We start from the raw sequence: 24,138 nt of genomic DNA on the forward strand, positions 1-24,138 counted from the left end.
TAAAATAAAAATTATATAAAATACATTTATTCAAATATTAAAATTATATTCTCTTTTATTTATCAAGATTTAATAAAATATTTTTACTAAAACTATTTGATTAATATTTACAAAATTCTGGTAACCAAACGTGCCAACTCCTGTAATATTGCGCAGCACCAAACAACTATTCGGTCATTAAACGCTCTTTGTTTTTTCGAAAATATTGTTGGCGGGAACTTGGTAGATGCCAATTGTCCAACCCTACTTGTGCAACATTCCCGCCTCTCTCAAATCTCTCTATCAAGCGTCACCCAAACCCAAAATTTCTCAGATCTGGAGTTCCATGGATACTCGCCTCACCGACTCCGAACTCAGCCTAACCACCTCTGCCACCGACTCTGAAAAGTCGTGGCACCTCCTCGCCCTCCTCCTTTCGCTTGGCCGCAAGGCTCGCCCCACCGAGCTCGCTTCCCGATGCGCCTTGTTCACCGTCTCCCCTGAGCTCATCGAGTCCTTATGCTCAATCCCTGGCTCGCCGCTCTTCTTCACCCGCAATCTCTACGTCACTCTCTCTCCGATCGCCCTTACTGCTCTCGCCGGGCTCACGTCGAATTCGAATTTGATATTTGACTTCACACCGCGGATCCGGATGGGAGTGGGCGGGGCCAATAGGTCTTGGGATAACATTCACTCTTTAAGAATGTACTCTAGGAAGCGCAAGCCCATTTCGTCTTCGGTTTGTGAGCTAGACCCAGTGTCAAAACGAAAAGTGATTTTGAATTCCGGAGCTGGTAAGTAGAATTTCGTTATATTCTATTTTTTTTTTTCCTATTTAGAGACTCTTTGGTCTTTTTTTGTTTTGTTTTTTTTTTTTTAAAATTTTGGTGTCAATTTGTTTCATTGGTAATTCTGGTTATTAATCACAGCGGAAGACGAGGAACCAGCGTGCTTGTGTATACGGAAAACAATTCAATATGTTTCTCCAGAGGTACACTTGAATCAAAGTTATCCGATTCTTTTTTATAGGTTATGTTAAATAAAATCAAGTGAAGTTCTAGTTCGTATGCTTCTTTTTTAAATATGATTGTGTTTGGATTTATTGCTTTTGTTAATTTAGAATTTTTGGTGTATTATGTGAAGTTCCAGCGGACCTTTGTTTTTTTGCCCAGATATTGATAACCTAAGTCACTGTTTAAAGTTGGCCACAATTCCATTGTTCTTGCAGCACTGGATTTGGAGCTTTTCTTTCATCATTATTTTACACATCTTTAATATGGTAAAGGTCCCTTGTGCCTCATTGTGGTAGCAGAATTACACTTGCTATTGTCATCTCATTGGGTAGTGTTGCCCTACTAGCATAAAAAAGAAAGGATTTATCCAATTGCAAGTGACTTTTGCATTTTATGGTTAGTGTAGTAGCAAAAAGTCTACAGTTGTATATTTCAATAGTATTTAATTATTCACCTAATAAAAAAGAATATTGTAATGGCCTTTAATTATTGACTCTGTTTAGGTGACATCTCCATCTCTCTTCCGATAGCAAGTGAATGGTTTTCATGTAATCAATTTTTTCCCTTTCTATTTTCTGTTTTCTCTAAAACAAGATTTTTTCAAGGTTTTTCATCATATCAGTTTTCATAAACATATTTTTTTCCATTTAATGGGTGCAACCAATCAAATCATTCTTCCCAACAGCCTCTGAATCATATTGTTCATGCAGGTTCCGTTTCATATGACTGACAATATGTGTAGGAGCATAAATGTGCTGCCAGGTGACATGGAAGTAATTGTGAATAAGCTGATGTTCACTCCCCCAATGTTTCCTAATTCCAGTAGAGGTCAATCAACATATAAAGTGAAAAACCTTGAACGTTTAGAAGGTGACAACAATACAAGCATGCTTCTACAAAGCAAGACTAACATGCCAATAAAGGCATGTGAACCTCATCCTGGACCAGCTCTTCCAAATACCATTTTGGATAATACAGTTGTTTGTGAAGATGCTGGAAATAATGAAAGTGGTCTCGGAAGTTCAACAAATTTCAGTAAAATATGTTGCAGAGAAGATTTTAAATATAGAGATATATCTCCTTTAGAGGCTGGATATGTTGATGATGGTTTTAGAGCTCCACAAGTTAAGATAGTTGAAAATGAAAGAGTTCGGGAAGGCAGGGAGAATCAACAGCTTATTGATTCTGGAAGCCTTAAGGGGGAAACAGAAAGTCTCTTACTGCCAATTAATACCTACCTTTTGGACATTTTACCTGACAATGGCTCAAAAAAGATGAAGGTGGATTCTTTTGATATGATTTCTTCTTTAGAAAGAGAGCAACAAGCTACACACGTGGAAACTTGGGCAGTCTCTCCAGGAGCTGATCTTTCTGTAGCGCAGAAGCAGTCATTGAAATCCTCTGCAAAAATGAAGACAAAACACAAGGGTTGGATGTCTTCAACACTGCATGTTTCCTCCAAGCTTTTGGAGCGTAATAAAGCAGTTGGTTCTCCCAAAGAGAAGCGGCATAGTAGAAGAAATCGGGCGTCCATCAGCATGGTGCAGAAATTAAAGCGTGATCATGTTGACATGCGTATTAAGGAGAAAAGGGAAAACACTAGTGTTCCTCCCAAGGTAAGTTCCCATCTGGAATATCTGTATCCCATGTTGTACTTGGTTGCCTTCATCTGTGACCTAACAATTGGGTCTTTAGTCCAATCTATAAAAGAATATTGGGAGCCGGGATACATGCCAGTTTCATTAAATTTCTGAGCCAAAGTCAAAAAATGAGCTTAACCACTGTTGTTAGTTTTAATAACTATAGATGCTTACTTTGTAGGATCAACAAGAGACAAAAGTGATTCCAAATTTTGAATCTTATGTAGTAGTAGAAGAAGAAGGTTCAGGTATTAAAACTTCAATTACGTTCCTTTTATCACCACACCTTTGGTAAACCATTCATTGATATGCTGATTGCTTTCACTCCACCCACACTTGCAGGGGGTTATGGCACTGTTTACAGGGCACGGAGGAAAAGTGACGGAATTAACGTTGCAATTAAATGTAAGTGATGACATTATAATAGTTTGCTTTTAATCTTGGACTTTCAACGTACCAAGAGTAATAGTTTGCAATCCAGGTGAAAAAAAAGAGTTTAGCCTGTCTCATCAAATTATGGGACTTGTAAATTTTCCACTTTGATCAGTTATGCAACATTCCAAATTAAGTCTTTAATACTGTTTGTCCAAGAAGTACCTTCACGTCAAAGCTAGGATGGTTACTTCACACTTTTCATGACATCACCTAACAAGAGTTCTATAAACATGATAAACTTCAAAAAATGCCCATTGCTATTAAAACCCACCCAAAGTAATGCATGTAATAAAACTGAAGTATCAAAACTTAAGGGAAAACTATAATGTTGTAGATCAAGCCTAAATCCTAGTAGTCTATGTGATAAACAGTTACTGTCAATCTATTATCTGTGGTCTGCAGACTTGTTCTTATCATTACCTAAGACATTAAAAAAAAAGTCAAATACTCAGGAGTGTACATCATACATTAAGAATGTTATCAACCTTGATTTATCTGAAAACATCTCTATAATGCTTTAACATCACCAACACATCGTCAAAAATATTTACTGTATGATGTTATGACCCTTGTGTGCCTAGATTATATGGAATAAGAGAACATTCATAAAAAGAGAGATATTAATTCACCACCATACTTCCTTTCATTCTTTCTCATAATTTTATAACATGAGAATAATCATAACTTTCAGAATCATTCGCATAGCTTTCATAACATAAACATATTCATTGCACATGGATCACATTAAAGCATTTACAAAACTCTACTATTATATCATTCAACAAGTGCATAGAAAAGGGCTTACGAGAAAAGGCTTGTAACATAACATGTTGTGTGAGAATTCATTTGAGAAAAAAGTAACATTTTCTTCTCTTGAACATCATGGATATGGCCATACTACATATCCATCATAAATGACTCCCTTATAACATGAACAACATAACAGTCACTTATTCATGCTCGAATTATTCTCATTTTATCTGTCACTCCATGATATAATCCATCTTCAAGAACCTCCTAAGGGCCACAAATGTTTAACACTTTAGAAATGACAACCTTATGCCGCAATACACTTAGGCTCCCTCGTTTGGATTCGTAAAGCATTTCATCTTATCTCATCATTATAACTTTCCCAAATTCTCATACAAAATATAATAAATAATTCAACTTTTTTAAATTTTAAAATAATAATAATATTAAAAAGTAATATTCTAATAATATTTTATTCAACTTTCATCTAAAATCATCTCATCCCATCTCATCTCTAAATCCAAACCAGCCGCCCCGTTTGGATATGCAGTTGGTCTCATCTGATCTCATCTAATTCCATCACATCCCATCCCATCTTATCTCATCTCAACATCCAAACATTACTAAAATATTTTTCAATTTCTCTTTCATACTTTTTCATCTAATCATTATTAATCAAACTTTCCCAAACTTCTATATAAAACACAAAAAATAATTCAAATTTTTCAAATTCCAAAACAAAAATAACACTAAAAAGTATATTATAACAATATTTTAACTTTATAATATTTTTATTCAACTTTTTTTCTCTCATTTCCCAAAACCCAATAAAAATCTTAATTCAAACTATTTCACTATTATCCACAAACCATCTTATTAGTATATACAGATTTCTCATCTCATCTCATCTGACCATCCAAACGATATTATCCAAATTCAACTCTTGGGTTTTAAGCCTTTTATTCTCATTATATTTATTCAAATCTGAACCAATTTATTCCTAACATCTAGGGCTCTCAAATATCCAAAAGTTGTAGCTTTTGGAAATCGTTTGATGTATGAAATATTAGTCACAAGCTAAAAGTCGCAATCTGGAACTCGCTGCAGAATTTCACAGTCCAACATTTGCTACTTGCAACATTCATATATAATTCACTATAATTCCAAATCACATAAAATCAGTCCTAAACCATCATCCCGCTTAATATTGTTTTCATTTGCTCAGTGAAAACCGTAATGCATTTTAACCCTAGTTTCTTTGAATTCCTGCCATGTTTCATACTATCTGAAACTCATGATACATAAATCAAATTGAGAACTTTAAAAAAAATGAAATTTATTTTGGAAGTCTGTCGTAATATTAACTAGTTTATAAAATTTCACAACTAAATTCAAGATGCAAATAGTATTGAGGAGTCAAAGAATTTAAGCCAAAGTACAAATGAAAAGAGATACATTTTTTCTTCATTCCCCTTTGTTTTGGTAAAAGGAAAGGCTCATTTATATTATAGAAGTCAAAAACATAAGATAGGCGTAACCTCAAACCCAGGATTTCTAGAAAACAAATGACATATATATGCCTTTTTTAAAGTTCAAAATTCAAGGTACAAATATGATGCAGAGCTAGGGTTCAGACAACCCTCACGACATGAGAAGCCGAAATAGAAGTACTTTAGCTTGCTTTTTGTTCAAGTGTTGTTTGACCATTGTTGAGTCGTGGGCTGAATTGCATTTGGGCTTGTCGTAGTGAGTTAGTTAATAGATTTACATAATGGGGCTTGGTCCTTAGATATATGGTTAATTGAGGGCCTATCATCGTGTTAAGGGCAATGGAGTCATTTACATTGTTTCTGTTATCCTTTCTGTTTATGTTAATGTTCTGGGAGAAAATATAGAGTGAGAATTACAAGGCTTTTGCCATATTTGGAGGTCCTGGTTTCCTCGAAAAACCCGATTCATTGTCTCTTATTCTTTCTTGCTTCTTTAATTTGATTAGCAATCTAGTGGGCTCTTAACATTTGGCATCAAAGCAGTCGATCTCAGGGGGCTGAGCAGTGAGCCAATGGCAGAAGGTACTAGATACAAGAGGTGGAAAAGTTGGTGCTGCGGATGAAACAACATCAGGACTTGCAAAAACAAAAGGTGGAGAACCATCAGCAATCGTTAGATGATTTGGTAAAGATGGATTTGTTATTGGAAACACTTAATGGGCAAAACCCACACTAGTGACAGCACCATAGCAGAGTTCGTGAATAGGAGTTTCAGGTTGAAAGCTCGGGGGCTTTTGGGGGTATGCAGTTTTGCTCCATCAAGTTGGATTTCCCAAAGGTTTGATGGTGAAAATCCCATTGGGTGGGTGTATAAGGTAAACTATTACTTTGCATTGCATCCAATGCCGTACCATCAGAAAATTTTAATGTCCTCTTTTTACATGGAGGGTGATGCATTAGTTTGGTTCCAAAATGCTGAGGAATCGGGCAACCTACATACTTGGGAATCCTTCACTCAGACACTGCAAATTAGGTTTGGGAGCTCATCTTATGATGACCCCATGGAGGCTATTACAAGGTTGAGACAAACATCTATTGTTGCGGCTTATATTACTCAATTTGAGGTACTTTCCAATTAGCTTAGGGGTCTTTCAGAAAATTATAAGCTTAGTTGCTTTCTTAATGGCCTTAAAGATGAAATTAGGTTGCCCATAAGAATGCTTAAACCCCACACCTTGAACTCTACCTTTGGATGAGCTAAAATACAGGAAGAATATAATAACAGCTCCAAGAGGAGTGTTACAGCTATTGAATCATTTTAATGCACCCTCACTAGGATCCTCAAGTGGTGGAAGGGGCTTGGGTTCATCATCTATTGGAGTCATGAGGGATTTTCCAGCTTCTAAGGGATTCCTCCCAAGGGTTCTTTTCCCATTCAAAAGGTGAATGCCACTGAGATGAAGGAGAGAAGGGATAAAGGGCTTTGCTACTATAGCAAAGAAAAATGGAATCCAAGCGAAAAGTGTAAGAAGGCCAGGCTGTATGTCATGGAGGGGATAGAGTTTTTTCAGGAAATGGTGGATGGACATGAGGAGTAGTTGCTGGAAGATGAAGGGATTGTTGCTCAAGGGTAGGGAGGTAAAGCACCTGCAATTTCCTTGCATGCCATTGCTGGGTCTCCTAACCCAAGGACAATGAGGTTAGGAAGGGTCAAGGAGCAATCAGTGGTCATTTTGGTGGACACTGGCAGCACCCATCACATTCATAATTCCACCATTATTTCCAAGACCCATTTAACCTTAAACTCTATGGAACAAATTGAAGTAAGGGTTGCAAATGGGGAAAGAATTAAAATTGAAGGAAAGCTGGAAGAAGCAGAAATTTTGGTGCAAGGGCATTTATTCACTATTGGTTTTTTCTTATTGCCCTTGTGGGGTTGTGATATAGTACTCGGTATGCAGTGGCTCAAAACCTTGGGCCCTGTGTTATGGGACTTTGCTTGTCTCACAATGAATTTCACCCAGGATAAGGAATCAATCATACTCAGGGGATTAAACCCCAGCCACTCAGAATGGGTGGATGGAGTTGATTCTGAGTGGTTGGAGTTGGATTGTCCCAACTCACTAAGGTAGAAAGAAGAGGAAATGCTTCTTCAGATTTCTGAAGTGGGGCATGAAGAGGTGGAAGTGGCAATATCACCAGCTGTAGGGGAGATTTTGCAAAGATTCAGTGGGTTTTTTGAGGAGCCAAAAGGGTTGCCTCCTAAAAGAAGCCATGGACATCACATTATTCTCAAGGAAGGGACTGTTCTTATATCTGTTAGACCCTATAGGTATCCTTTCTATCAAAAGTCAAAAGTAGAGAAAATAGTCCATGAATTGCTGGCTGCTAGGGTAATTCACCTTTCTCTTCCCCTAAACTAAAGGTTAGAAAGGCCGATGGGAATTAGCGAATGTGTATTGATTATCAAGCATTAAATAAGGATATTGTTAAGGACAAGTTTCCTATCCCAATCATTGATAAGCTCTTTGACGAAATAGATGGTGCTACCATCTTCTCTAAAATGGACCTAAGGTCGGGTTACCATCAAATAAGGGTAAGGGAGGAAGACATCATTTTAGGACTCATCATGGCTCCTATGAGTTCCTAGTGATGCCTTTTTGATTAACTAATGCACCAGCCACATTTCAAGGACTCATGAATGAGGTGTTTCAGCCCTACTTGAAGAGGTTCTTTTTTTTTTTTTTTTTTTAAATGATACTTTGATTTACAATAAAACTCAAGATCATTTACTACACTTGACTGTTGTGTTGGAAACTTTGACAGGACATACTCTATTTCCCAAAAAGAGTGACTGTAGATTTGGTTATAAGGAGATAGAGTATTTGGGACATTTGGTCTCAGCTGAAGGGGTAAAAACCGACCCTTCTAACATTCAATCAATGGTAAATTGGCCCTTACCAATCTCTCTTAAGTCCTTGAGGGGTCTTTTGGGGCTGACAGGGTACTGCAGGAAATTTATAAAGCACTATGGGCTGCACGTATCATTGCCCTGTTGAAAAAGAACTATTTTCAATGGACTATAGCAGCTTCTAAGGCTTTTGAGGAGCTGAAGACAGCAATGACTAAATCTCCAGTGTTAGCCTTACCAACATTTTCTAAACCCTTTCTCATAAGTGTGATGCCTCGGGATTGGGCATACAGGCTGTATTGATGCTGGAGGACAGGTCATTGGCTTATCTTAGCCATGCCCTCAAGGGGAAAGCCTTGGATCTTTCTACATATGAAAAGGAGCTCTTGGCTCTAGTTTTGTGGTAAAAAAAAACTAAAGACTATGTACAAGCCTTTTATTGTAAGGACAAACTAGCAGAGTCTGAAATTTCTGCTAGATCAGAAAATAGGTACTCCATCCAAACAGAAGTGGATAAGCAAACTAATAGGATATGATTTTTCTATTGAATACAAGAGAGGAAGGGAAAATAGATCAGCTGATGCATTATCTAGGCAGCCCAAGGTTGAGGAGGAGATTTCCTTATTAGAGATCACAGTGCTGGACCCTATGTGGCTCCACGATCTTAGGGCCTCCTACAAAACTGACATGGAACTTTCTGAACTCTGCCAGAAGCTATAGCAAGTGCAACTTTTGGACAAGGGATCTACTTTGGTGAATGGTTTATTGCTGAAGAAAGCGAGAATTTTTTTATCAAAAAATTCCCCTTTCAAGGCAAGTCTTACATTACACCCATGATAGCCCTTATGGAGGGCATGTTGGTTACCAAAAAACCTTTTCACAAGGCCAAGGTAGACTTCTATTGGCCTGGAATGAATGACCTCAAACTTTACATCAAGGAATGCCATACTGGTCAATTTTCAGTAATTTTGGTGGTGGTAGACCGCCTTACAAAATATGCACACTTCCTCTCTCCCATCCCTACACTGTAGCTATAGTGGCTAAACTCTTTGTTTCACAAGTCTTGAATGGCCTCTATTGTAGTCATCGATAGGGATGTTACCTTCACAGGCTCTTTCTGGAAGGAACTTTTTAGGCTGCATGGCACTCAACTATGCTATAGCTCAACCTATCACCCTTAGTCTAATGGGTAGACAGAGGTTGTAAATAGGGGGATTTAGCAATATTTGAGATGCTTTGTCAGTCACCGTCCCAAGGAGTGGGTGACTTGGTTACCATGGAAGAGTGGAGGTTAGTATTGATATTGTTAAATCCACCCAACTCAACTCCTTTGAGAACCTATATGGTGTCCCACCACCCACTCTTCTACAGTACATTGCAAAGACTACACAAAACTCAGAGGTGGACTCTCATCTGAAATCTAGGGAGGAGATCTTAGCTATATTGAAGAGAAATTTACTCACAGCATAGGCATTCATGAAGAAACAATATGACAAGAAACATACCATGAGAGAGTTTAAAGTGGGAGACATGGTATACCTCAAGCTTAAGAAATATAAGCAACACAGTGTTGCTTGTTGCCCAAGTTCCAAACTTTCCCCTTGATACTTTGGCCCCTTTGATGTTTTGCAATAAATTGGGGAAGTAGCCTACAAATTGAAGCTACTGCCGGAATCCTTGGTGCATCTAGTGTTCCACGTGTCTTGCCTCAAGAAATACTTGGGCCCTGTTGCTAGTCTTACCTCCCCTTGACCCCCAAGGGGCCCTCCATGTTGAACTAGTGTATCCTGCATGGTAGAATGACCAAGTTTCAAGAGTGACCATTGATCAAATTATTAGTTAAATGGAGTGAGGAGCCTAAAGAGAACTATACTTGGGTGTCGATTGAATAGCTACGTTGGCAATTTCCTCACCTTGAGGGAAAGGTCTTCTAAAGGGGGGCAACTGATGTGGAGCTAGGGTTCAGACGACTGTCACGACATGAGAAGTTGAAGTAGAAGAAGTACTTAGCTTGTTTTGTGTTTAAGTGTTGTTAGACCTTTGTTGAGTCTATTGGGTTTGTGGAGCCTGGTTTGTTGGTGTGTTGGCCTGATTTGATGACTCGACTTGACAATAATGCGTTGTGATTTTTTGGCGGATTTTTAAGGAGGCTTGGGTCATGGAGTGCAGAGGAAGAACCAGCATAAAGTTTGCTCAATGTTCGAGCGAAACTTAGGCAGAGAGTTAGTTTGAGGCTCACTTGAGTGAATGTTAGACAGTGGGTTTGCTTGAGGCGCGCTCAATACTTTGCTCGAGCGAATAATGCAGAAAAGTGAAAATTAGGGTTGCCGCCGTGTAACACTATAGATATGTACTTAATTAATAGTATATGTGTTTTGAGTATTCTAAATAGTGATATTTCGTCCCAAAGTATATTTTGTGATTCCTTAGTACAATAAAATCCTTTGCAGCTTTGTGGACATAGGCACATTTTTCAAACTACATTAATTTTGTGTCGTGTGATTAATTTACTTATACTTGCTTTTGCTTTGTTTGTCATCATTGTCACAACAAAGTTGTGGGCCGAATTGTATTTGGGCTCATAGCAGCAAGTTAGTTAAAAGATTCACATGATGGAGCTTGGTCCCTTGACTCCCTTAGATATTTAATTGAGGGCCCATCATCATGTTAAGGGCACTATATTCATTTACATTGTTTTTTGTTTATGGACTGACTGAATGTTTTGGGGGGAAATACAAAGAAGAATTACAAGGCTTTTGCCATATTTGGAGGTCTTGTTTCCTTGAAAAACCAGATTCACTATCTCTTATTCTTTCTTGCTTCTTTAATTTTGATTAGCAATCTAGTGGGGTCTTAACAAAATACTTTAATTTTCCTTCTTAGTTTGCGATCTAAAAGAACTAGATTTTCACTAATTGAGTTACCTGAAATCCTAAGACTTTTTCTCACACCAAAATGTCTATTATCAACTTAAGACTAATGCTTCAACTCCCCTCAAATATATATATATATATATTTTCTTTCAATTCAGTTTATGAAACCCTAATCCTCTTTTGATTACAAAATCATGTTACCTGTGGCCTTTACAAAAACTTTTCTTTCTTTCATTATACCCTAATTCTTATCACAATCAAGGTTGGATAAGCCAATAGTGGAAATTCAAATATGAGTTGTAAAAATCTCAACTTGATAATGTTTGCCTAAAATGAGAGCTCCACAAGTCATAAAATTTAACAGGGTCGACCTAACATATCAAATATCCAAATCTAATCATTGGTTTGCCAAAGAGCACATTTAGTTTTTGTAGAAAAAACTATTATTTTGGATATAGCAGAATTCCTATCCAATGTCACTCTCTTTGCATACAATCATAGTTGCATTGTTTTATCTCTAACAAAACTATCCTTTAACCCTGGATCAACACTGTATTTCATGTTAATCATGCTATGAGTAACTTGACGCACCAAAGTTTCCAAAACGCTTATGTGCAAACCATGTTTACCTTGAAGTTTCTGCTTTTCTCCCCTCTTGGACATTTATTTTAAAAGTCTGTAAGGTTTAATTTGGTTGCCTGTTATATGCTATAAGGGGTTTCCTAATATTTGGCACTTGAAATCTCTTTTAAAGTGGTTCGTAACTCCAATACATGAGAAGGATACTAAACTTACTTTCTCAACTTTGATATGTGAAAGACATTGTCGATGATCAATAATCATGGTTGTTGGGCAAGTCTATAAGCTATTGCTTCGAGCCTCTCAAGTATCTCAAAGGCCGTATGCATTCCGGGCTTAGTTTTCCTTTCTTTTCAAACCTCATTGTCCCCTTTTAATTATTCTTTCTTTCCAACTTCAAATTGTAACTCTTGTTGTTGACAGTATGCATTCTTCTTCTGTCATTCTTATGTGACTATGTCTTTTAGAGGTGATATTGATCTTCTCACACATATCTTAGATGATTTTTGGACCAAATGACCTCTGTTCTCCAACCTCATCCGCGTGTAGAGACGATTGACATTGTACTATGTAGGATTTTGTAACGACTTATGACCTAAGGAATGGTCTAGTCACATTTGGGTTTACATTCCAAAACGAATTTGAAATGTGGGGTTTGAGTTGTGCCAACTGCAACAAAATGGCCTGACAAGGACTTTTGGATTTATGAGGAAGATTGCAATAGCTTTGATTGAATATAGGAGGCAAGCAGAGGGGATCTTATATTGGCTAAAAGAGGGAGAGGTTATTAGTATTTATAATGATTTCAAGGATCTTCGAATTGTTATATTAATAGTCTTGGTAGAGTATAATTCTGTATGTGGCTTGGGCTTTCTTGGTCATTATAAGATGATTCTCCTATGTAATAACATCATTAGCATTTGCCTACTTGCACAACGTTTTCAAAATCAAGAAATGAGTAAAGAAAAAAAAGGGAGTGGGGTTGGAGGTATTGTGGTCCTCTAGACTTGGGAAATGATTGGCAACCAAAATCCCCTCAAAGATTTTGATAGTCAAAGACGTCTTCATTCTCAACATATTACATCTATAGGTATAGAAACTCCTCAAATTTTCCAAAACACCAAAACTCAAAAACCCATCTCCCAAACAATATTGTTTTATTATTATAATTGTATAAAAAGCAAGATGGCATCAGCCACCTGTGGTGGCTGCCTAGTCACTAGGGCTGCCCCAGATCAGATCATGCCCTCAGTGATCAGGTTAGGCGGCCAAGATTGGGCCACCTGTGGTGGCTCCTCCGGTTGTTGGGTGGTCAGAGAATTATGGCCACCACAAGCAACCCGATCTGGGTTGCCTCATAGCTACCAAGATGGCCCCCTCATGGTGATAGGCAACCACTGGGTGGCTTCTAGGTTTTTCTAAAAGACTAAAAATAAAAAACAAAAGTTTTAAATTTTTTTTTATCATACCCTCCATAAAACCCATTTAAAAATTTCTTACATCTAAACATATTCTCAATGGGTACCACCATTTTATAAAACTTATTAAAATCTGGTCCCAAAAAGGTTTTACAATTATTCACAAACATCCACTTAGAGTAATGATACACCCTCAATCAATTTTTGACTCCGTTCTAAATGGAGGGTGGCTATGCAAAATTTGAAATTCAAATAAAACTTTAGTATTTTTGATGAAGTGGCGTTATTACCTAGGTTTGTTGTAAAATAATAAATTGTAAAATTGTTGTAGGAATATCATTATTCCTAGACTTATTAAGTCATCCCTGTGATGGTATGGTTGCATGATAACAAGATGATTGCAAATAAAATTATGGGGAATGGAAAGCATGTTGACAAATTGTTGTGTTAATATAAATAATTTGTTTCTGCTGATTTCATTTTCTCATACATTAGCTTCCATGCCATAATCATGTCTAAAATAGGCTGTTTTACATGGACAATAAAGAATGGCTAATACGCTTGTTGGACATGATATGAATTGGATTTAAGTATCAGGGATGCATCAAGTATGCTCTTTAATTTAGTTCTTTGTTACTAAGTAGTTCTGTTTGAGTGAGGTAGAATGCTGGACATCCTAAGACGAATATGTACCTCATTTTTGCCTAATATTGAACTTAATGTATAGTTAGATCTTTAGCCATATCCCTGTGTCCAAACCAGAAGAGTTTGACACCTAGATAGGGCTGTAATCAAGCCGAGTTTTGGCTTGCCGAGCATGGCTCGACTCAAAATACTCGAGCCTGAGCTCGAGATTTTTTTTTTTTTAATTTTTTGTTCGAGCTCGACTCGATAAGCTAAAGTCTCAACTCGAGCTCGTCCCACAAACGAGTTCGAGTCGAGTCGAGCTCGAACTCGAGCTCGAGCTTGAATTGTTTTTTTTTTTTGAAGAAGATTTAATAATTAATAAATTAAATAAAAAAAAGAACTAATATTGAATTTATACAACTAACAAGTAGAACCTCTATTAAATTATAAAATTTTAAAAAATTTATAAATAATTAATATCTAACTAGTTGATATTTATCCAAAATAACAATATATTATATGCCTACATATATTATTAATACATACACTTAATATAATAGAATATATCTATTTCATATATAGTTCCCACATACTAGTATATGAAATTATTAAATTTTATCAGCTAATTATTATATAAATTATAAAATATACCTATGAAGTATATTTACTATATAGACATAAGTAATTAGAATACATATTATATATTTAATTATAAAAGTGGTATGCTTATATTATTAGCTAATACATATATACATGCATAGGTGTGTGTATATATTTATCAATATATGAATGAGTTTTAATCGAGTCGAGCTAACGAGTCGACTTGAGCATAAACGAGTGAGCCTAAACGAGTCTTAGTCAAGTCGAGTCGAGTCGAGTCTTGTCGAGTATGTGTTATTTACAAATCGAGCGAGTATCTGCTTTAACGAACGAGCTTTTTTTTTTCACGAGTCGAGTTCGATTCGAGTTTAACCGAGCGAGTGCCGAGCGAGCTATCGAACAGATTGGTTCATTTACAGCCTTACACCTAGATGCGTATTTGCTCCCAGCACTCAACCCCAAATCTGAATGGTGTAGCCAATGACATCACAAAAATTCCACTACATTTTGTGTTCTGGAGGAATAATGGTGTACTAAAAGTGTGAGACACTTGGGTAGGTTTGGATGGTGAGATAAGAATTTTTTGTTTTAGATGAAAGTTTAAATTATTATTATTGTTTTGGCATTTGAAAAAATTGAATTGGGATTTGACAATGTTGAATTTTTATTATATTTTGTGTGGGAATTTGAAAAAGTTGTAATGATGAGATAAGAATTTTGTCTCATACCACTTGCCAAACCTTAATGAAGAATAGAGGTTGTTTGGGAAGTTAGATGAGATGAGGTCAAAACTTCTTATAATTTCCTTTCCAAACGTCACTCAAATACCAATACTTTTCAATTTTAAATCTTCAACTTTTTCATCTCATTATTACAACTTTCCGAAACTTCCGAATAAAACACAAAAACCAATACAAAATTTTCAAATTTCAAAACAAAAATAATATTAAAAAATTTTATTCAAATAATTTTTTAGCTTTATAATATTTTTATTCAATTTTTTATTTCTTCTTTCCCAATAAAACATCCTAACTCAAATCATTTCATTACTATTCACGTAATTCTCATCTCATCTCATTATCCAAATGTGCCCATGTATTGATCCGGTTTTATTCTAATGGATCTGCAGGCCCTCATGCAAATGCTCATAGGCACCATGTTAGCAATGAACTGAAGATGCTGGAGCGATTTGGGTAAGGATTTCATTTAAGTTCATTTAGATTACTGCATTGTGTTCTGAAGCCAAGAACTTGTGATCTGATATGCAAATGAATTATTTTAATTCAGGGGTAAAAACTTTGTTATAAAATACGAGGGTTGTTTCAAGAATGGAAATTTTGATTGCTTTGTTCTGGAGCATGTTGAGCATGATAGGCCTGAGGTAATTATTGGATGCTCTCATCTATTATTTTCCATTTTCTTTTGTTTGTTTTGTGTTTGATGATAACTGTGACTACTTATCTACTTATAAAAAAAATGTTGACTGTGCTCTATTTTCAGGTGTTAAAGAAAGAAATAGATGTATTTCAACTCCGGTGGTATGGTTATTGCATGTTTAGAGCGCTTGCAAGTCTCCACAAGCAGGTAAATATAGTTTACATGTATGTTTTGCATGGATTCACTTACTTCGCAGATGTTCAGGGTTTTTTTTTTTTTTTTCTATGCAGGGAATAGTTCATAGAGATGTTAAACCTGGAAATTTCCTTTTCTCTCGCAAGGCCAATAAAGGTTATCTTATTGATTTTAACCTTGCCATGGTTAGTTACAGTTTTCCTGTTATACTAGTCTTCCCGTCTAGTTTTTTTTTAACAGATATTTCCTCAATTCTCCAATATAATTTAATCTTATTGGTTCATGATCGTGTTTCTTTACTGTTTTTTTTTTTTTTTTATAGGATTTGCATTACAAGTATGGGAACACCAGTAAGCCCTGCTTTCTCTTCAGTTCGTGTTTTAATCTACTGTATCATGGATTTATTGTAATGACCTCCTGATTGTGTAGGTGTCCAGTTTTAGTTCCAAGTAATTCACAACAGCTAGTCTGACTGAAAAAGTAAAGGAAAATAACCACCCCCCCCCCCCCCCCCCCCCAATACCCATTGATACCACCCCAAAAAGTATATGCTATATATATAATTGTTTCACCTGATGCCTTCTGGTCTACTTTCACATGATTGGAGAACTCAAACTTTCTGTTCATCTATATAATTTTATAGGCAAGTCAAGGATGGGGCGTGATGTTAGCATCAATCATGTTTTGGTTCCCAATTCCAAATCTATTTCTCCAACCAAAAGTGGGAAGTTCCCAATTGCTAAAACTTCACAAGCAGTCAATCTGGAGAGAACAAGAGGTTTAAAGTCAACTTTAGATCCAAAGGATCTGAAAAGAAAGGTGTACGGGCATGCAAAGGTTTATAATGACTTGGGTAGTTGGAATGCAATCAAAAGTCAAGAAGCAGATGGATCAGGCATAACCTCAGTCAAGGATGCGACAAGCACCAGGACTCCTCCAGCAGAAATGTGGAGGGAACCTATGCCATGCCAAGGTAGGAAGGAGCTCATCAGCCTGTTGCAGGAGGCAATGCAAAGCCCAAATTGTGAAGCAAAAAGTGTTCCAGCTCCTATGAGAAAGAGAGTTTCTGCCTCTCCTAGAGAAGTGGATAGCAAGCTTGTATATATTACTCCTATGCCCCTTCATTCAACTGTAATTGATGTTACTGGTGCTGGCTCAACAAAGAAAAAAGGTGTGTTTCTTGCTGTATTGGGACACTGGACTGAACGAGCTGAATTCTTCCCATTGATTATGTTTAATTTGTTATTAGGGGATGGAAAGCACAAGAGAGAAGGCCCTTGTGTGGGAACCAAAGGCTTCCGGGCTCCTGAGGTGAAAATATATAAATGAACCTTAATAACTGATTAATTCGCTATATAAATGGTCTGTCCTGTTGCAGCATCATGCTGCCTAGACTTGAAAATTAAGATGCTAGTTGAGTGAGCTTCAAGCTCTTGAATCATTAAAATTGTCTAGTTTCTCAAATATAAACCCTCTTGTTTTCTCAATTGTTGTTTTCAACTGGAAAGGTTGAGCTGACGTTTTTAGTGATCAATGCAGGTCTTGTTCAAGTCTTTACATCAAGGCCCCAAGCTTGATATCTGGTCTGTTGGGGTCACCTTACTGTACCTGATTATTGGAAGAATGCCTTTTTTTGGTGATCCTGAACGGTAAGAATCGTTATTTGGAAGGCTTTGTCTTCTTGGTATTAAATCTTCATAATCCATTTGGCCAACCATAGCGCTACTGCTATTTTCAGGAACATAAAAGACATAGCGAAGTTGAGGGGCAGTGAAACATTATGGGAAGTTGCTAAGCTACACAACCGTGAATCCTCATTCCCAGCGGTATTCATCATTCATAACAGCCATTTGGTCAGTTATACATTAATTTGAAGATACCTTGTATTAAATAGGATCATTTTGACGCAGGATCTCTATAATACACAATGTTTGCCATCCATAAAGCTGCAAGACTGGTGTGAAACAAACACAAAAAGACCAGAATTTCTGGAGGAAATCCCAAAAGCCCTTTTTGATCTTGTGGATAAGTGTTTAGCGGTGAACCCTCGAGTGAGGATTGGTGCAGAGGAAGCTCTCCAGCACGAATTCTTTGCTCCATGCCGTGAAGGTCTAAGGAGGGAGAGGCTGCGGAGGCATGGTTTTAGCCTGAATTCTGGAACTACCCAATCGTTACATACACAAAGCAGCATTGAACCCGTGAACATTAATGGGGACCAAGCTTGATCAGCGTTATGGAAGGTTTCTGCTTTTTTAAGCCATGTATTTTGGCTCTCAGCCCTTAGGCTTATGATATCAATTTCCATCTTGTAATGCTGTAAAATATCAGTCATGCTTTTACCATTTAGCTATATTCCTTTATCATCTTGTATAGTTTCCTTTTGTAGTTTTGTATCTCTTTCAATGATATGAATTCAAATTAGAATGGCATGAAAAGCTGCTAAGTGCTAAAGATATTGTAGAATTAGAGAAAAGAGATGTCTAATCGATGAGTATTGCTATATACTATATCGGTATCCCACTTACATCTCACTTTATAATTGTGGCACTTTCCACCATTCTCTCTCTACTCCTGTCGTTCAACTTCTACCTCCCTTTTCTCTCTTCTGTTTTTCATCTCCTCTTCCATTGTCGTTCCAACCCCATAGTAGGTAGATCGTCTTCTCCTCTACCCCTTCTCTTCTCTCCATTTTTTCGTCTTGAAGGTATGAGATACCCACGGGCAACGGCGTGGTGTGGGTCTGAGGCCATAAATAGCCATGACTTTGCAAAGAGATTCATGGCTAGTCGTGACCATGGTTTGTTCAAACCAATGGCCATGCTATGGTCTTTTCACTCGCGTGGTTGCGATTATTTTTGGAATGATATTTTTTTGTTCTATCTTTGTATATTTGTTTTTTGATGATGGATCAGTAGATTTTAGGGATAGAAAAATCACAAAATCCTAATTATTTTCTCCTCTATTCTCTCTCTACTTCCATCGTTTGACTTCTACCTCCCATTTTCTCTTCTTCTGCTCTTCATCTCCTCCTTTGTTGCTGCCCTAATCTTGCAATAGGCAGAACATCTTCTCCTTTGCCTCTTCTTCTTCTTCCTCTTCTCTTCTCCATTTTTTCTTCTTAAAGGTTGTGAGACACCCATGGGCCAAGGCATGGGTTTGAGGCCATGAATGGCCATGGGTTAGCGGAGGTCGTGGATGTGGTTCTTTGCTCAAACCCTTGGCCACGTAATGGTCTTTTTGCTTCAGTCGTTATGATTTTTTTAAGATGATATTTTTTGGATTTGTGTTTGTATATTTGTTGTTTGATGATGGATTTGTGGATTTTAGGGATAAAAAAAATCACAAAATCCTAATTATTTTTTCTCCTCTCCTCTCTCTCTACGTCTACCGTTCGACTTCTACATCCCTAAGCTTGAAGCAGGCAGAACGTCTTCTCCTCTGCCTCTTCTTCCTCTTCTCTTCTCCTTAACTTTTTATTTTTAAAGCTTGTAAGACACCCATGGGCCACAGCGTGGTGTGGGTTTGACACCACAAATGGCCTGGGGATTGGGGACTGGATCAACCTACCTTTGGATTGGATGTGACTAATTTGTTTCAGTCTAGTTTTTTTTATTTGGTTCGGTCTAGTTGGTCTTATTGGGATAATTAGGTTCGAACTTTTTTTTTCAAGTATTGGCAAAAAATGTTGTACAAAATGATTAAAAAATAAGTAATTATGTGAATGATTTAATCTAAGTTGTCTAACTAAGCATATACTTAACTAATTAAGTATTTTAATAAGTGTAATAAATTATTAATGTCAATGGTATGTGTATTATCAATAATTAATAGTTAATACCATATTTTAAAATTTGTAACCTTCAATGTTTTATATAATCTAAAGCATAAATAATTAGATTAGAAGAAAATTATATAATTGGTAGTAGAACATTACAAAATTACTTGTTTTAATTTATATAACTACTTAAGGAAAATTAATAAAAATTTATATAGAAAATTTGGTCGGCCTAATGTGAAAAAACCACACCCCAAGACTAGATTGAAATTTTACAAACTCAAGTAAAGTTAGGATCTAGATTTAGGACTGGGCTCTGACTCTGACAGAGGTTGGAAAGCCCTCTGACTCTAAGTCGGATGCAAAATTTGGCTCCGACTCCGATCGAAGGGGCCAATTCTGAACCCTAAAATAAAGAAAAAAAATAAAAATAATGTAATACATCATTCAAAAAATCCTAAACAATAGTTCAAAACATTGATTATAGTAAAAGCAATCCATTTCAAACAGTCCATAAGGAAAAACATATTGAACAGTCCATAAAAGTAAAAAATCATTTGCAGCACCATGCTTGGTCGTTGGTGATATTTGAAATTAAGATAAAAATTCAAGAAAATCTAAAGGAGTAAAAAAGAGATAAAAGAAAATTCCACCACAAACTACTAGGAGAACTGCTGACTTAGTTTTTCTGTAATGAATAAATTGTACGTATGTGCAAGTAACAAACATTAAGTTGTTAACCCTAGCTCTGAAATTGTAATATTTCATGCTCTGATTAGAGTTATAATGCATGCTTAAATTAGAAAATCTGAGATTCATTAGCTGGCTAGTTGTATGCAGAGATCATCATCATGAATAAATAAAAATATGAGAATAATTCATGAATAATTTTTTTGGTAAATTATATATAGCTTCTAGCTCCAAAACAAATTGATGCAACTTCTTCTTTTTCAATGGTAGTAATATTTATCAATTGTGAGTTTTCACTTAATTAGAAAAGACTTCAAAATTATTGCCAATTCATCAATTTTCTATACTTATTACATATATTTGTGCTCATGCAGGATCGAGAAGATTTATTTCTAATTCATGATCAATTGTATTTGTAGGGTTTATTTCTTCTTCCTGATCTTTCATATATAATTGGTAGCTAAAAACTAGCTAAGACATGATTAGTTAGTGATTCTTGCATGCATTAACATGATCATGAGCCTTTTCATTTTGTAGTTCATGTTCAATCTTCTGTGACTATCAATTTCTTTTTCAGAGTTTGATAAATTTCTTAGTGGCATTTGAACAAACACCTAGAGTTCACTATCTACTTCAAGTGATATTGCCGATTGAGTTCACCGAGTTACTACTAGCCTACAACATTTCCTCAAATCACTATAACCATTTCACTGTCTAATGTTAAATGTCTATATATTGTTTATTATTCCCCAAAATCAAAATTGTAAAATTGAAAACTAATTAAAGTAAAATAAAATTTTTAAGTCAAGGAATTGGACTTACCAGTCGGAGCTAACGATAGTAGGATAGTTGACGATGGCATGACGAGACACGATCACAAGAGTTGTCGATGAGGGAGAGCGAGAACTTTCAATTGCTCACTGGGAAGGGCCTCTGGAAGTTTGGTGTCTCGTGGAATAGGAGGGGCCAAGGGGGATTGGGGGAGAAAGGAGGGGGGGAAGATGAAGGGGGACTAAATGGACGCAATGGAATTGCGTTATTTAGTTACTTTTAAAATAAAAAACTAGATGTAAAATGACATCGTTTTGCATCTGTTATTTTTATTTTTTTAAATTGGAGTTTAGAGTCAGAATTCAGAGCTCTTATGGGCTGGTTGCAGTGAAGGAATGATTTGGATCTGATTTCCAAGTCTCCTTTTTAGATAGGAAACATGGAAAACGGGATGGATCTGAGAGGTGGTTGGTAAGTTGAGGTGGTATGCCACTTTTCCCAATCGTTGAACCACCTGGAAAGGGCCATAGAACCTCGGTGATAGCTTCAGATTGTGTCAATTGGCGGTAGAGTTGCAATCGGAGCTAAACCTAGTCTCCTTCTTCAAACTCTATCAATTCTCTTTCGATTGCATAAAGTTTCATTTTTTGTTGGGCCAGTTCCAGATTTTCCTTGAGTAGTGTCTTGATCTAGTCTCTGGTACATAGTAGTTGGTCCACAACTTTGTTAGATGTTGTGCCTGGTACATAAGTGGTGAGCTTGGGTGGGGGATACTTGTATAGGGCCTTCAAGGGAGAGATCTTGGTTGAGGTGTGGTATGAGCTGTTATACCACTACTTGGCCATGGGTAATCACTAAACCCATCCCTTAGGCTTAGATTCTTTATAGCACTTCAAATAACCCTCCAAACTCTTGTTTAGGGCTTCGGTCTGTCCATCTATCTCTCGATGATAGGCTGAGCTATAATTCAGATATGATCCCTGCAGCTCAAATAAGGTCTTCCAGAATGAACTTAGGAAGGTAGGGTCTCGATTAGGGGTGCTACCCAAACACGACGAGGCGGGGTAGCCCCCTTCTCACCCCCCGCCCCCGCATGGGAGGGGGGTGTGGTTTTTTCGGCTAGCACACGAGGGGTGGGGTCCCTAATCCGTCAGGCCCCCTTCCCTACCTAAATGGGCCTTGGCCCATTGGGTATAGAACACATTTGTGGGCCCAAAATGGCCCATAAACACCTATAATGGGCCAAAATGGGCCATAAACCTATTTCTAGGCCATTTCGGACCCAAAAATTAACTAAAACTCCTTGGAGTAAAAAATACAAATAAAAAATAGTAATTTACAATTGTATACTACAAAGTTGCAACTAATAATCATAACTAAGTTATTACAATAATACAAATTAAGCTATAATATATACAAAATTACAAATTCATCAAAAACATATTACAAGTTGTCACATAATTTAAATAAAGAATAATAACACAATTAACTATTAAGGGACAAAATGTAGCAAGGTCACAATTAATGCAAGAATATCATTTCAATTTTTGAATTGAGGTTGACATTGGAATTTAAGTGCCCTAATGGAAAGCCCAAACCCTATGATCTATACTCCAAAAGGATTAGTCAATGATAAAATTGGATCCCTATTGAAACTTTATAAAAAGCAAGAACTTCTAATTTCCAAACAATATAAGATCCCAACTACCCTTATCTTTATCATATAGGGTATAACAATCTCCCCCATTTAAATTCCTGATGTCCTCGTCGGGCCAGTCCGTTGTAGGTGGCATGGCTCAAGTCCCATATTTTTGGTTGGGATAGGCTCTGATACCATTTATAATGCCCTAATAGAAGGCCCAAACCACGTGTCAATGATACAATTGGAGCCCCATTAGAACCTTAAAAAAAGCAAGAACTTCTTATTCATAGGTAATGTGGGATCCCAAACACCACCTATGTCACAACCCCACCCTATCAAGAGAGAGACTGTGATCCCGTACCTGTTCTTTTTCCTATTATAACAGTAAATTTATTTGTAAATGAATGCCCATATTGTTATTAGTATTATTATCATTATTTTATTATTATTTTTTTTAAGATAATGTGTGACGGTTCGAACGCATCACGCATAAATTCTAATTTCTAATTGAAAGAAATATCTAATAGACATATCTTTACATTCCTTTACAAAGGACTCTCAAAGTTCGTCATCCATTTATTTAACATAATTACTTTAAACAAAAAGGGACTCAATCCCTTCAGTCTTTACAAAAGAAAATTAACTTAAAGCAGGAGGGGTTTCCATTACCCCACTATATACCTTATACCCGAAGGTATCTTGTTTAGAAGTTAACTCAATAAAACATCCCTGTGTGGGGTCTAGTATTAAAACATAAGAAAGATATATCGTCATAAAAAGAAACCAAACTACCCAGGGACTACTAAACGTCGGCCCTTCCCTCCTCAGCAATACTCAGCTCCTCAGTAGATTCGTTTGTACTTGGACGTTTAAAACATAAACACAAAGTGAGTCTAATACTCAGTAAGCAGTACACCATGCTGTTAACTTAATAAGCATATAGTATTTTCTTTTGAAAACATGCATCCATAAACCAATACTAATTCTGACAATACTTCCCCATGCATATGCTTTCTTTATAACATCATGCATACACTTACTTCTTACTATTATGCATATACTCACTTCATACTTTCATGCAAAATCTTTATTTCTTATTTTCATACATACTTATATATCATATCTTCATGCATACACTTAATTTAATTTTTTACTTTCTTTTGGCCAACACATTGTTACGCCCCATGCGTTGGGGTTAGCGGTCCTATTGGACCTGGATTCTACCCGTGGCCACAGGTTAGGAACCCCTTTCTGTCAGGGAGCAGCACTGGGTGCACTACCAGTGCTACTTACCCGGCATTGCAATCTGCCTATTTCTTTGATATCATTTCCTTTCATGTGGCCATTACATATTTTCATACATTAATTCATTC

The 24,138-nt window shown here is 36.7% G+C and overlaps 1 protein-coding gene across 1 annotated transcript; it reads left to right on the forward strand.

Moving 5' to 3' along the window:
• Window positions 1-238: 238 nt before the first annotated feature.
• On the forward strand, window positions 239-18,394 carry LOC122281023. The gene is made up of 15 exons (XM_043092214.1): window positions 239-773; window positions 909-970; window positions 1,703-2,608; window positions 2,814-2,880; window positions 2,975-3,037; window positions 15,445-15,508; window positions 15,603-15,696; window positions 15,816-15,899; window positions 15,983-16,072; window positions 16,210-16,237; window positions 16,531-17,058; window positions 17,137-17,198; window positions 17,427-17,536; window positions 17,626-17,713; window positions 17,798-18,394. Exons 1-15 carry the CDS (start codon window positions 326-328, stop codon window positions 18,110-18,112), a joined length of 3,009 nt encoding a protein of 1,002 aa, XP_042948148.1. The 5' UTR covers window positions 239-325; the 3' UTR covers window positions 18,113-18,394.
• The last annotated feature ends 5,744 nt before the right edge of the window (window positions 18,395-24,138 follow it).

Source organism: Carya illinoinensis, chromosome 11 (assembly GCF_018687715.1).
Source record: "Carya illinoinensis cultivar Pawnee chromosome 11, C.illinoinensisPawnee_v1, whole genome shotgun sequence".
In the NCBI taxonomy this organism is placed as follows: domain Eukaryota; kingdom Viridiplantae; phylum Streptophyta; class Magnoliopsida; order Fagales; family Juglandaceae; genus Carya; species Carya illinoinensis.

What these genes read in the sequence shown, in the direction of transcription:
- LOC122281023 (XM_043092214.1), top strand. Translation starts at nt 326, where the DNA reads ATGGATACTCGCCTCACCGACTCCGAACTCAGCCTAACCACCTCTGCC. An exon ending in TTCAATATGTTTCTCCAGAG is followed by an intron (nt 971 to 1,702) that starts GTACACTTGAAT and finishes TTGTTCATGCAG; the next exon opens with GTTCCGTTTCATATGACTGA. An exon ending in TTGATTTTAACCTTGCCATG is followed by an intron (nt 16,073 to 16,209) that starts GTTAGTTACAGT and finishes TTTTTTTTATAG; the next exon opens with GATTTGCATTACAAGTATGG.